This window comes from Indicator indicator, chromosome Z (genome assembly GCF_027791375.1).
Source record: "Indicator indicator isolate 239-I01 chromosome Z, UM_Iind_1.1, whole genome shotgun sequence".
Taxonomy (NCBI): domain Eukaryota; kingdom Metazoa; phylum Chordata; class Aves; order Piciformes; family Indicatoridae; genus Indicator; species Indicator indicator.
The window spans coordinates 63,645,254-63,660,451 of record NC_072053.1 but is presented as its reverse complement, the minus strand read 5'-3'; the positions used below and the strand labels follow the sequence as shown (position 1 = coordinate 63,660,451).

Sequence of the window (15,198 nt, the reverse complement as noted above, 5' to 3'; positions counted from 1 at the left end):
ACCCGCACAGCAAGTTATGCACTTTGTGCTGGAAAACGTAGTCTCCACAGATGAGACAGAAGGTAGAAGAAGGAAGAAGTGATGTAGAAGGAAGCAGACCAGATGTGGATTTGTAGGTCTCTCATGCCTAGACTTCCCATCCAGTTCCTCAGTTTTAGACAGTAGTTTTCCTTCCCCTGTGAGCCATTGTCCCCTATATAACCACAACCTTCTCTCTTGATTTACTCCCATGCTTTCCTTCTAGATGTTCAGAGCACTGCCATTCCTCCTGGTTTTTGCTGCCTTATTTTCTGGATGTTTACCATGATTTTACTCAACAGTCGGTACATCATATGGCCAAATCTGAGCTGGTTTCTCAGACGAAAGGTGAAACTTCCTCTCATCCTCTTTGGGACTACTCTTCCAGCAGAATCAGTGCTGCTTCATCTGAAATGATGTCTGAAGTCTGACAAATAGAGTAGTATTTGTGTACACTATACACTATAATGTGTATAAATATTGCTGGAAAAGCAAACTGCTTTTAAATTGAACAGAATCTGAGGCCTGGGTTATTTAAATCTTAAAAGAAGAAACCTATTGGAAAGACAATGAAAATATCTCTTGGTCTGAGCTGGTGTGCTACTGAGGCAGATAGAAGGAAGGCAGGTGGTCATGAGAGTTTCCAGTGCCATGTGTTGGCAGCCAGTTATGTGATTAGTGGACAGATGTTGGGATGTGGCACTAACATGCTTTGTATTCAGTTACTCATCTGCAATATGTCACTCTATTCTGCCTTTCTTCAAGAATTTTTTTTTTTTCTTGCCTGGACCCTCTGTCATCTTCTGAGGAAAAAAAACCACAAACCTTGATATGTACTGTGCTTTCCCAGGATTTCTGCAATGCCCGACACTGTTATCTCCTCATTTTGTGTTTTCTGGCCTTAAGTTATCCTGCCCCTTACATCTCATGGTGGGCAATGGAGTTTGTCCTCTGTGGAGCCCTCATTGGAAAGGGAGGCTTTTTCAGATTCATGGTAGAGAATGGATCCCATAGGTCCCATAGTCTCTGATAGTGTCACCCTGAGGACCTCATTTTCCTTCTCTCTCATGCTCTTCCTGGCTGCTAAAAGCCTTTCTCTCTCCTTTTTTGTTCCAAGCAAGTTTTTTTGTCTGTGTTGATACCCTGAATTGGTTCACAGCCACCAGTTTTTCACCTGGGGAGGTGAGGTAGGGAAGAAGGTACTGTACCATAGTGCTGAGCATTCAGAACTACCTTAGCCTGGAACTGTGTAGTGGGAAGATAAACTTGAAGTACAGAGAAGTTGTGGTATTGGTAGTGGTGATGCTGTCTCAGGTCTTGATGTGGCAGCAAATTGGGGGGCCTTGTTCTCATGACTGCTCTCTTCCTTACATTTCCCCTCCATTTTTAACCCTTGCTCCTAGTTGTTGCCATCATGAGTAACGCATTAAGTAATACCTCCAGGTTGGAGACAGGAGACAGAAATGTGCATCTTGGTCTATACATTGTTGTTACAGTACTAAAATGGCATTCCTGTAGTTATACAACCCAGCTCTCTTAAGTCTCCAGGATGCCACTTTTGACTGCAATTTATTCTGTTTTTAAAGCTCCCTTTTCTGTGCTAACAGCTATTTAGAGAATCCTAGCACAAAGGAAAATTTGGTTGTAGCACATTTATCTACTGAATGCTCTCGAGGAAGTGAGGTGAGAGAGAGGCACTGCCAGTGACAGAATATACTGTGATGCTGAATAAGATTTGGCACTGCTGTGCTATCTCACAGCCACACAAAGTAGTAGTGGGCTGTTTACAGGGGTCCAGTGTGGAGCAGCATTGTGCTGGGACTTCAGCCTCCACCTCCTGAGAAAAGGAGATGCTAAAGGTGTGAGGCCCTAGCATGTCCTGAGCAGCCATAATGCCACCTGTTAGAGGGAAAATGAGCTTTGTGACCTCCCACTGAAGCATCATCTGGTAATGATACCTAACTGCTGGTGCTGGAAACTGGCTCTGCAGGGTCTGGGGAGATTTCACATCAGTGGTGAGAAAGTGAGGCCTCTCACACTGGCTCCAAGCAGTTCTGAGAAGGGAAGCCTAAATGGTTCTTGGGGTGTATTGCCAAGTTCATGACTACTCCAGTTGATGTGAAAGTACCAGAAAGAGTGCCCGGTTACTTTGTAAGGTCTCAGTCTTTAAGACTATGTGAGAAGCTTTGCTTCTGCTTGTGCTGCAGGATCTTTAAAGGATGACTTTATTTACTCTGAACCTGATGGCTCAGTGTGATTTCTTTAGTGATATCACTAATAACTGGTGGCATGTCTCTGCTTACAATATCTGATTGTGGAAGCTAGGGAGATTTGCAGAAGCAAACAAGTGAGAATGCAATGCCAAACACCTTTCTAGCAGGGCTGTGTGCAGTATTCAGGAGCAGTCCTGATCATCCACATTAAAGCCTGGTACCATCCATCTGGACCCGAGCCTTCTAGCTGAGTTTATTTGGAAGCTGACTGGTGAGCACTTGTTTCTTACAATTCCTTGGAGTTTTGGTTGTTCTTGTGCGATGCCATTTGCATGACTGACTTGTGAAAGTGAAGGAGTGTTTACCTCCCAACCTTGTGCCTGTCCTGGGTGCCTCTTCAGTCTTTTCACTTTCTTGTAGATAGAAAGCAGTACTTCTGGTCCATCATCCTTGCTGGCTGACAATTACCTCCAGTTATTTTCTTGCCACGGTGATGTATCTTTCTATTTTTCCTTCCTGGTTAATGACAGGAGGGAACCCCATCAGAGTTTTCCTCTTGTTTCACTTTGTGTGTTAATTTTGCAGTGTTCTTCCTGGGTCTGTGTCAGATTTGTATTTGCCTATTGTCCTGCATCTTCTTTACCTCTTGGTGCTGTATCATGTTTGTTCTCTGCTTTTCTCATGGTCTTCAGAAGAGTTTTTATGGTCTGTGAGTCAGGAGTGCATTCCAGGACTGTTCTATAGGGTCTGGAGTTGTAGCATGATGTTCCAAGGTCTGAGTTATCCTTCAGACTCTTGACATACTACAGAACTGTCTGAAGATCTTTTTGGAATATGCTTTGTTGCACCAGTAAGATGAGCTGGTGGCACTGCATGATCTGTGGCCTGGGTTTGATGCAGATTGCCGCTGGAGAAGGTTTTCTGGGATGAGCCATTGCAGAAGAGTCTGATCCTAAGTCTTTAGTATGAGAAATTTGTAAGCAATGTGCTTCTCGTAAAATCTTCCAAGCAGCCTGTTCTGCATTTGGCAGTCAGGCATCTTCGATCAGCACAGATACATGCTTAGCCTGAGCTGAGGTTAGAGTTATCTGCTGATAAAGCCTGACCAGATGTTGGAGTGTATCTGAAAGCTGGTCTTACTAGACAAGTAAAGGCTACCTCTTCCTGTCTGCAAAGACAGATAGAAACTGTTTGTATTCATTAAGTGGTCCAGTAAGGACCACTGCACTAGCAAGCTGCATGCTGTAGGTAATGGCACTCATGCCTGTTTTTGGTGTAAAGTGACTTGACATGATCCAAGCAGGATTCGTTTTGCCACATCTGCTTTCCTGTTCTGTGGGATTGCTTAGGGTTTGAGTACAGCACTGTATTCATATTCCTGGGTATGCTGTGAGGCACATTTTCAAGTGTAACACACTTACAGTCTGATTCTGACTTCCTGGTGGGTGTGGGTTTTGAGAGTTTTTAAAAGCTAGTCTAAAGAAAGACACGTTTTACTCCTCTGTTTGAGTATGCCCTGACATTACAGGCAGAGTTTGGCCTGCAGAATCTCTTGCTGTATTTTCCAAGGTATTCCCTTGCAGTTCTCTACTACTTAAGAAAAGAAGATGCCTGGGCCATGAGGGATCTTGACCATGAGTCTATCTGCCATGTGCTGCATCTCTGTAAAACTGTATTTCCACTTGCTTTGGCAAGTCTGCCTGCCAGCTGTGTTTTGTGTTACTCATTTATTTAGCATCTTACTCAGTGCAGAAAGTTCTCTTGAGAGGCTGTGGCATCCTCTGACAAAGTGTCCCAGCAGTTTTTTTGATGAAAGCTGTCTTAGTGTAGTGAAGTTAGAGGAGTAAAGATGAAGGTGATTGAAACCCTGATGTCCTACTTTTCTTCAGAGAAGTGATTTCTTACTTGGTAAAAGGTAAAAGCTGGATAAGTATCTTGCCTGTACCACAGGCTGCTCGGACTGTTCTCTGCTGCTGGCTTTGGCAGCAGAGATGGCTTATGAGCCAGAGTGGTTTTTGGCAGCAGATACCCAGCTTATGAGCCAGGGTGGTGTTTCTCTTGAGAAGACCCTAATGTTACCATTCAGGAGGTGAAAGCCAAGGCCAATCTGCCTGTGTTTAACATTAATAAAAATTAGATTTTGACCTCAAGGCCTGAGAAAAAGAATAGTCAAAGAGGACTCTGAGCAAAGCCACTTTAGGAAAAGTCCATGCTGGCAAGCTGCTGAGCCATGTGACCTGCTGGCTTTGCACCATGTTGTCCTTAAGCCCTGTACTACAGTGGCCCAGCATAAATGTCTGTACTTACTCAATTGTCTCTCCCTCAGCAAAGCGATCTGAACTCCTTCCTATGGACCATCAAGAGAGATCCCCCGTCTTACTTCTTTGGCACCATCCACGTCCCATACACACGTGTCTGGGATTTTGTCCCAGAGAACTCCAAGAAGGCCTTTCATCAGAGCCACATTGTGTACTTTGAGCTGGACCTCACTGACCCCTACACCATCTCAGCTCTCACCAGCTGTCAGCTCCTGCCACAGGGGAAAAACCTTCAGGATGTGCTGCCCCATGACATATACCGCCGGCTCAAGCAGCACCTGGAGTATGTCAAGCTCATGATGCCATCTTGGATGACCCCAGACCAGCAGGGCAAAGGGCTGTATGCAGACTATCTCTTCAATGCCATTGCTGGCAACTGGGAACGGAAGAGGCCAGTGTGGGTGATGCTGATGGTGAACTCTCTGACGGAGGTAGACATCAAGTCACGAGGCGTGCCTGTCCTAGATTTGTACCTGGCCCAGGAAGCGGAGCGGCTGAGGAAGCCAACAGGGGCTGTGGAGAAAGTAGAGGAGCAGTGCCACCCGCTCAATGGGCTGAACTTCTCCCAGGTGAGATGGAGCGGTGTGCAGGGTGCCAGGCTGTCTGCTTGGGTTGATATTGCACGAGCAAGAGCACGAGCCAGGGTGTGGGGTAAGTGCTCTTGCTCTATAGTCAGAAATTCATGTTTGCTCCCAACAGCCTGTGCCTTGGCCTATGCTGTCAGTAGAGTTTGCTAGCTGTAGGAGTTTGGGCCATGTCCTAAATTAATTTAGATCTAGCCTGAGGAAACCCCTGTCCTCTTCCTTGGGTAGCTTTGAGACACTGGACCTTGGGTTTCTGCTCTCTGGCCCTATCTAAGTTGCCCTGCAGGGGCTGAGGGCAGGATGGGACTTGGTATCAAAACCTTAAGTAATAGCCAATTAAGAAGAAAGGTTTGATCACTTGGGAGAAGTAGGAGTACTGTCAGTAAAGCTGAGAAGTAACTACTGGCTGGAGAAGTATCCCAATGGACCTCTCAGTGCCCTCAGAAGTAGGAGCCTGTCCTCTAAATTGGGAAAAGTGGCCGTTTGTTTTTGTTTTCCTTCCTTTGAGACCAGAGGAGGGTCAGTACAACGGCAGGTTCCTGCAGGGAGCTCTTGTGCAAGTGCCTTTGCAAACCAGGTTGAGTTTAGCACTTGTTCATGCAGTGTCACACCAGGCAAGTAGAAAGACCTCCATGATGTCCATGTGTTGAACAGATCCATCGTGGTCTCTCCTCTCTGAACTAAGTACATCAGGAAGCACCATCTATCACCGTCTCTGCCAGGTAGGATCACAAGCAAGCATAAGGTTACTCTGTGGTCTAGGGCAGTGCTAGCTTGGGGAGAAGTGGTGTTTGCTTAGGAATAGGTAAGACTTGATGTTGCATCGTGGCCTGGTAGCCCAAGGTGGGGAGACCTTTGGTCATGGGGCTGGGGAGTTTTGGCTGATGCCTGAATCTTTCCTTTGCATCCTGAAGGGTGCAACCTGTCCCAGCACTGATGCAGTTTCATATGCTGGAAGAGAAGGAGCAGAATCAGAGGTACATCCCACCCAGGGCAGGGACATTGATTTGGAGCAGAAGCCAGAAGTGCTGCTACCCAGTCTTGGTAGGGTTCCACAGTGGAGGGAATAGCACTGTAGCCCAGGGTGTCCTTAACAGGTGTACCTGTACCATTGTTAACTGCATTCAGGGCTTCTGCACTTTCCTCTTCCCACACTTGGAACTGGGCACCCTCATTCACATCTCCAGTCTTTGCTCAACTCTGCTTAGAATCCTTACGCTGTCGCTGTTTGCTCACAGCAACCCTAGGAATGGGTTGGAAAGTCCTTTCTCTTCCACCTTGTACCTGGTTGAGGCTTTATTAACATTGCCAGCATTTTTCTTTTGCTGATACTGCCTCTCTGGTTTAGCATGATAGAAGGAAGGTGCTGGGATGGCAGTGGCAGGTGCGTGTGCTGTCTCCACTGCCTCATAAGAAGAGTGGGGAAGCTGAGAAATACAGATTGCAAATCATGTCCCTGTTAAGCTCATGCAGTGGTTGGCACCTTCTTTAGGCCTTCACACAACTTTCTTCAAATGGAGGCAGTGGGTGTGCTGTTTCCCAGGTGGAGTAAATACCACATGAGCTGGGAAACTGCATATCGTTGGGACACAGAGCTGCAAGATCCAGAGTTGCCCCAGCTGGGGACATTTCTTGTGAGAGTCCAACTGAGAGGGTCATGGTAACCAGAACTGCATAAGAATTTTAACTCTACATGGGAAATCATAGCCTGTGATTACCATATGATGGATAGAGATGTGAGCTGTGGCTCCTCCCATGTCTGCTCACATCCAGGGGGAAGGAGCACAGTGTCCCTCATGGGAGCAGATCTGGACCAGGTATTGCAGCACAAATTCACATGCTCTCTTCTGCCCTACTACACTTCCAATACAAGGCAACTTGAGGAAAAGAACCAGAGGTGGATGATTTTTACATTTCTAAGCTAATTTTGTAGGCATTTCAGAACCTGACCTGTGAACCCTCATGGTTAGCAAGTCTACAAATCTTTCATTTCAGAGCTTTCTTCTCAGTTTGTTCAGGCAATTGAGTGAATTATGTCTAATACAAGCCAAAGACTTTGAAACAGGCTCTTTGAAAATTAATTTCTTTGGATTGTGCTGCTATCTGTGAACCCCCAGTATTAGGGCACTTGTCTTCAAGTCTTGTCTTCAAGTGAGTGAACACACAGGGATAACTCAGAAATTTAAACAGGGAAAAATAAGGACATAAACCCATAAGGAATGGTCTAATCCTGTGCAAGAAGAGAGGATTCACTTAGCAGAGAAGCAAGTTTAGTGCTCTCAGTTTGTTTCTGTGTAGAGTTTGCTCTTTCTTTCACTTAAAACACAGAATAGTAGAACTGTTTTGGTTGGAGGAGACTTCTAAGATCAAGTCGAGCTGTTGACTTGACACGATCTTGGCCATTCAACAATGTATCTCATGTGCCATGTCTCTATGTTTTTTGAACACCATCGGGGACAGTGACTCCACCTCCCTGGGCAGGCAGTTCCAATACCTGACCACTCTTTCAGACTCCAGAGGCAACTTCTATCAGGTGTGAAGAATAGGTATCTCTTCAAGAAAGATACGTGTCACCCAGGAAAGTGAACCACCACAGAGAAAACTTCCAGTGGATGAGGGAATATATAATTATATAAATGATGAGCAGCTGCTTTAGAGACAGAAGACGTTGAACAGTTATCCACTTTGCTTGGTCTCTCAGAGGATCCTTCTGTGGTGGGGCTGCTAAACGTCATAGAACAGTACGTGCCAAACGCTGCCACAACAATACACTGACAGCAGTATCACACCAGCTGAGATTCCCTGACCCCTGTTCATGAGCTAATTCAACAATTGGAGAGCCAAGGCAAACTGGAGATGAGCAAAACTTGGTCACCCTGTAACAGCCCCTTATGGCCAGTGCAGAGATCTAATGGTGAGTGGAGACCATCAGTGTACTACTTGGCCTGAATGAAGTTCACCGAAATGGGTGCTGCTGTGCCAGAGTTTCTGGAGCTTCAGTATCACTGGGCTAACAGACAGCCAACTGGTATGTCACAACTGACATCACTGATGCTACAAAGGATCTGAGGACAGCTACGCTCACTCTGATTGAAAATGATATATTGGCAACATAGGGAGCTTGAGCTGCCTCAGAAGTGGTTGGTACTAAAGCACAGTTCTTCCTGGCACCCTGACGGCTGGTTCTGGGCTGAATGTTCAAAGGGTCTTCTCTGCCCAGTCATCATACAGCTGATGTCAAGTGGAGTAAGTGGGTTGCACTGATAACACAAGGGGCTTGAACAGGGAACCCTAGCCACCCAGGAATCTTTGAAGTCATCAGAAACTTGCCAGAGGGCAAATATTGTGGGATGGCACTGGAGGAGGCACCACTATACCACAAATTTCCAGATAATGAAAAGCAATATGCCCTGTTCACTCATCGGTCCTGTTGCATTGTGGGAAGACAATGAAGGTGGAAGGCTGTTGTGTGGAGTCCTCCTACATGACAGGTTGCAGAAGATGCTGAGAGAAAAGGTGAATTGAGTCAGTTTGCAGAGGCGAAAGCCATCCAGCTGTCTTTAGATATGGGTGATCAAGAAAAGTGGCCAGTGCTTTGTCTCTATACTGACCTGTGAATGGTGACAAACACTCTGTGGAGTTGGCTACAGCAGTGGCTAAAGCAACTGGCAGCACAGAGAGAAACCCATCTGGGCTGTTGAATTATGGCAAAATATTGCTGCTTGGGTAAAGAACCTGGTAGTGAAAGTACATCACATAGATACCCTCTTACCCAAGAGTTGGACCACTGAAGAACATTGACCAGCAGGTGGACCAGGCTGCTAGCGTTGAAGTGGCTCAGGTGGATTTGAACTGGCAATGTAAGACTGAATTATTTGTAGCTCATTGGGCCCATGACACCTCAGGTCATAATGAAAGGGATGGAACATATGGATGGGCTTGTGACTGAGTGGTGGGTTTGGCCACGGATGTGATTGCACAGTTTATCTGTGAATGTGAAATACGTGCTGCAATCAAGCAAGCCAAGTGGTTAAAGCCTCTGTGGCATGGAAGAGGATGGCTGAAATAGAAGTGTAGGGAAGTCTGGCAGATTAATTACATCACTCTGCCACAAACTGTCCAAGGCAAGTGCCACAATGTATTCACAGTGGTGGAAGCAGCCTTTGAATGGCTGGAAACATGTCCTGTGCCCAATGCTATCACCCAGAACATCATCTTGGGCCTTGAAAAACAAGTCCTGTGGTGACAGTCAGATAACGAAACTAATTTTCAAAACAATCTTATAGACGGCTGGGCTAAGGAGCATGGTATTGGGTGGGTGTATCACATCCCCTATCATGCACCAGCTGCTGGGTGGGTCAAATGCTACAATGGACTGCTTAAAGCTACACTGAAAGCAATGAGAGGATTTGGGATGCACATTTAGCACTGGCTGCCTGGCTAATTAACACCAGAGGATCCAACAACTGAGCTGGCCCTGCCTGGTCCAAACTTCTACAGAAGGAGATAAAGTCCCTGTAGTGCACATGAAGAATATACTAGGGCAGACGGTCAGGGTTAGTCCTGCTTCAGAAAAAGGCAAACCCATCCATGGGATTGCTTTTACCTAGGGACCAGGGTGGACCTGGTGGGTGGTGTGGGAGGATGGAGAAGTCTGTTATGTAACAACCAAGTGATCTCATTTTGAGTGATAAAAGACAGAGAATGTTTTAAGTCATACAAAATATGTTATATGATTAATTAGTTGTTGCAGAGCATGGCCTAAATGGTATAGAATAAGGGGTGGATAATGTCTGGGGTTTGACTGGCAAGGGGTGGTAGGTCTTGGAGCTGGGACTGACCTGTGACATGAGATGCTTCCTATTTCTGATTCTCTCTCTCTTCTGGGTTTTCTTTCTGGGTTCCTTTCTCCAGTTATCCCTGGGTGATACAGTAGGGTTTTAGGCAGCTGCAGTATTTCTTTGTATTATTCTATTAAACGATAGAACAGTGTGGTCAGGGTGCAGTTTTGGGAGGCTGTATGCAGACTCAGCTGCTGGTTGAGTCTAAACCACAGCAGTATGTTAATTGCAGGTGAAGAGCTGAAACAGTTTATCTCCATGGGGCTGCACATCATTTTGTAGCTGTGAAGTGCAAATAAACCCAAGTTAGAACCTTCCTTCTTGTTGTGAGAAGAGAAAGGGAAAAAGTAGATGAAAACCCCTCATACATACAACCATTAATACTGCCTGTCATGGGGCTCTGTTTCTTTAGCTGTGATTGTTCCAGTTTTCTTGTTATCTTTTGTTTTATGGCTCTCTTATTTTACCTGCTGAGTCTCTCTGGTTTTGGTCTACTCAGGCCAGCTGCCCACATAGCCATAAAAGCATTATTTCTATACAGTGTACACAGTCTGTACATCAGTACAGATGTATACACAGTCTGTGAAATACCTTACTGCTTCCTCAATCCTCCTTTCTTATTCCAAAATCTGTGCCACTTCAGGCAGTATGGAAGGATTAGTCTATCTCCATGTCAGGACCACGGTGTTTATTTTTCTGTTTCATGCTGTTTCTGTCCTAATTTATCTTAAAGACTTTTTTTTTCCCACCCCATCTTCTTTCATGGTTAATGCTTCTCTGGTTGTAATACCCTGTAACACTGCAGGCACCGTTTTTAGCAGCTACCTGGGTTTCTAGAAGATTTGTAGCTTTACTGCCACTATTTACTTCCAGCTCTGAAGGGAGTGCCTTGGACCTCCCAGTTGTTCCTTTCAAGTTATGCGTATGCTTATGTGTTGGTTTGTAGACATTAGTGCTCCAACCTAAAGCCCATGCAGCTTTGCTCTTGGCTCCAGCTGCAGTGTCGTGAACATTAGTTTGCTGTTGGCTCAGAAAATGATTGGACCTTGGCCTGTGTCATGCACTTGTAAACAGGCTTGCTTTAACACACTAGGGTGATGTGCAGCCTTTATTTCTTGGAGATCACTTTGAGCTTGAACACAAGAAGTTTGGACTTGTGTCTATCCTCTGTTTAGGACCAAGCCTTAAGCACTTGGCTGTTTGGCTGTCACCACTTGGTAGCCACTTGACCCTGGCCAGATTGGCTTCTCCAAGTCTGGGACACTTAATGGAAGGCTTTCCCTGTCAGCTGTTCCTGATTTGAGAATTGCTTTTCCCACTTGGTTTTCCTATGTCCAGACCTTGTCCCAGCACTCTCTTTCTGCCTGAGTGTCTGAATACATAGGTACATCTTCAGTAATAGCTTTCAAAGCTGCTGTGTTAGCAATAGAAACAGAGGCACTCAGGACTGGCTCTTGAAATCCTGGCTCCAGTTCTGGGACTGAACTGTCTTTTGCGTCTTTCATCCACTTCCTCATACAATTAGTTGCAAATAGAAAATGAAGCAAAGGCTTTTAGGAGTGATCATTTTGCATTAGTTACAACATTGATCTTGTTTCTTCTCAAGGAACAACCTCTACAAGCAACAAAGTGCTGAGACATTGCTGCTTTTCTCTGAAGGGTTCCCAGATCTTCCAAGGTCTGAACCACTCTACGACTCTATGAAAGCTGTAGACTACTGCTTAGTAAATTTAACCCTCCTGACATAATAGCAACATCAGTTTTCTTGCTTAATCTAGGAAGCTGCTTGAGTAAAAGGGGCACCCTCCATAATCCCTGGTTTAAACCTGTTATTTAGAATCAGTCCACATCTGTGGAAAATGTAGGAAACCAAGGCACCACTGAATTGTTGCATATGGAGGCTGAATTTTGTTGGTTTGGGTTTTTTTACTTCTTCTAAAGGAGTCAGAGAAATAGCAATGACGGCTTAAAATTAGACCCAAAAGGTATGACAAGAAGTTGGAGAGAATTGTGCTGGTCTCTGAGTTTCACAGGACTTTTTTTTTCTTTTTTTTTTGCTATGTTGACTTGTAATAACATAGCAATATTTGTATTTAACTTCTGGGGTGATGATGTCAGATCTAGCAGCAGTTCCATTCACAGGACCATGGTTCAGGTTCACCTTCAACAACAGCAGGAGCAGAGAACCTCAAGAAAGAAAGAGCAAGAGAGCTTTGCAAGGAGTAGTTCAGATCCAGATTTGGAGCAAACTGAAGAGCAGTTGCTTGATGAAAAAGCTGAGCAAGTTGGATGCGATGCTGCTTGTGCTAACCTGATTGCATCTTCTGCCCTGAGAGTCTAACTTCATGATGTATTTTCAGGAACAGCCCTCCCCCCTCAGGGGATGGTAACATTAGGGTTTTCTACACATGAAACAGAGCTGGAACAACTATATTGATCCTATTTGCATCTTTGCTACAATTTCTGAGCTGGGTTTGGTTTTGTTCTCACTTTGTGTTTTGACAATGGATCCAGAGGGCTCACTACTTACTGCCCATTACTAAACCCTAAGTGTGGGACTGCAGCTGCCAGCTTTTCCATTGGCCAGCAAGGCTGCAACCAGTCTGGACAGCCTAAAGCCTACAGCCTAAAGCCTACAGCATGGCAGAAGAACTGGATTGCGTTACTATCACTCTCCCATCCAGCACTCCAAGTACTGCAACCGTAATGAGTGTAATCAGAATATTAATGTTCTTTTTGTAAAATAAAGCAAAGGGAAGTCACTGAACTTTCCCTGTGGGGGCATGCTTTCTTCATATTAATTATTCCCCCATCTCCTCCCAGGCCTTGCAGTGTCTCTTGTATCACGGCAGTCATACATGTGCTTGGAGCAGTGGTATTTCACTGTCCTCATCTTTCCTTATTCATTTGTCTGTGGTTCTTGCCTGCATATTGCTTTTTTCAGGGCTCATACTTGGGACATTAAGTCCTTTATGCTCTCACTGCTTCCCAGGAAAGAGAGAGCATTACCCTGGTTTTTGTGGTCCAGTCCTTGTCTATGCTGTGGACAAGATGAACTGCAACTCAGCAGACAATGTTTGTTCTAACAAAAGATCAGATTTCACAGCACCTTTGCCCTCTTCCCTGAAATGTTTTGCTCCCCTGTCCTTTGTTTTATCTGCAAAATCCATTAATGATAGAGTTGGGGTTTGTTGGAGTGTTGGGGTTTTTATGCTCTCTGTTTTGTTTATGCGTACATTGAATGCTGTAGGGCAAGGAGCTTCCCCTGCGGAGGTCTTCAGTAACTTACCTAGTTGTTTCTCTTCTGTGTTTACATTTTCAGGTCTACTAATCATTATTTGTTTGCCACGTCTTCAGTGTGTGGTGTATTGATTTTGTATTTCTCTAAATTCCTCCTGCATTCAGAGGTCTGTGCACTGATGCTGTTGCCTTTACAGAGTAAACTTGAAAGCTGTACAGCTTGTCCCAGTTTTTTTTCTAATATCCAAGCTAAATCTTCCCTGGCATAGCTTTTGGCTATTTCCCCTTGTTCTGTCTCTTGTTACTTGGGAAAGAGACCAACTGCCACCTTACTACAACTTCCTTTCAGGTAGCTATAGAGTGATAATGTCTCCCCTCAACCTCCTCTGCTTCAGGCTAAATAACCCCTATTCCCTCACCCACTCCTCATAAGACTTTTTCTCTAGACCTCTCAACAGCTTTGTTGCCATTCTCTGGACACACTCTAGCACCTGAATCTTGTCATGGGGAGTCCAAAACTGAACACAGTATCCAAAATGCAGCCTCACCAGTACCAGTACAGAGGTTCAGTCATCTGTCTCATCCTGCTGGTCATGCTATAGAAGCCAGGATGCTGTTGATCTTCTTGGCCACATGGGCACACTGCTGGCTCATGTTCTGCCAACTGCTGGCCAATATCTTCTGGTGCTTTTCTGGTGGGTAGCTTTCTAGCCACTCTTGCCTAAGTCTGTAGTGGTGCATGGAGTAGTTGTGACTCAAGTATAGGACCTGGTACTTAACCTAGTTGAACTTCCTACCCTTGACCTCAGCCTGTGCTTATCCAGATCTCTTCAAAAAGATTTCGTCTCCTGAAACAGGTCACTGTTCTTGCCCAACTCGGTGTTGTCTGCAGACTCACTGAGGGTGCGCTCAATCTCCTTGTCCAGATCATTGATGAAGATATTAAAGACATCTGGCCCCAAAAATGAGCCCTGAGGAATACCACTTTTGATTGGCCACAAATGGATTTAATTCCATCCACTTGTAGTTTTCCAGATCCTCCTAAGCCTCCATATAGTCACATTTGCTAACTTCCAGCAAGTGGGACCTCCTTGATTAGCCAGGATTGAGAGTGGCTTGGTGAGCACTGTCACCTGCTCCTGCAGTAGCCTTAGATGGATTGCATCACACACACTTGTGTGTTTCTAAGTGGTATAGTAGATCACTGACTGATTCCTCTAAGATTATGAGGGTTTCATTCTCCCCATCCCACTGGGCAGATGGAGGAAGTACATTCCCAAATCATAACTGAATTGAATTTGTCATAGGGGTGGCCCAAGTGAGTGGCTGAAGGAAAGGGTATAACTTCTTTCTGAAGATGATGAGCTATACCAGCAGTGCTGATAGGGACAGAGAGTATATATCTACCATGGCTTGGCTAGGTGCCCTATGCAGGACTCTCCTGATTGCAGTCTACCTTTGCTTGTTCCCAAGCAGATGACGGGAACCGTCTGTGAACAAAGCATGTTTCTTTGCATCATCAGACAGATCACTGTAAGGAGGAGCTTCCTCAGCACGAGTTACTTTCTCCTCTGGAGGTTTTGCACAGCTTGTGCCTTCTGGCCAGTTTGTGATCACCTCCACCAAACCAGGCCTTTCAAGATTTCCAATTCGAGCTCTCTGTGTTGTCAGAGCCATCCACTTAGACCAGGTAGCATCTGTAGACAATCGCACCGATAACAGAGGAAATAAAATTACTCAGATTCCAAAACAGCTTCATTTTGCTTCCTAATCTGAGCAGAAATAAATCATACAAGCAATCTCCCTGTGTTGGAGCGCCAAAAAAAAAAAATGTGTCAGTGTGATCTGAAATTCCCCCCACAGCAGCAGTAACCAGGCTAGCTCAGTCTGGAAGCGAATGAAAGCTGTATTTACAAGCGAGATCTACAATCTATGATGAAATGCAATGAATATGTACCAATATACAAAATTCACAACATTTACA

At 45.2% G+C, this 15,198-nt stretch overlaps 1 protein-coding gene across 1 annotated transcript in view; it reads left to right on the top strand.

Moving 5' to 3' along the window:
- TRABD2A (TraB domain containing 2A) overlaps positions 1-15,198 on the top strand; it is a 75,214-nt gene that overhangs the window by 2,324 nt on the left and 57,692 nt on the right. The window contains exon 2 of the mRNA XM_054397606.1: positions 4,558-5,118. Within this exon, the coding sequence (XP_054253581.1) occupies positions 4,558-5,118 (561 nt within the window). The remainder of the gene's footprint in view (positions 1-4,557; positions 5,119-15,198) is intronic.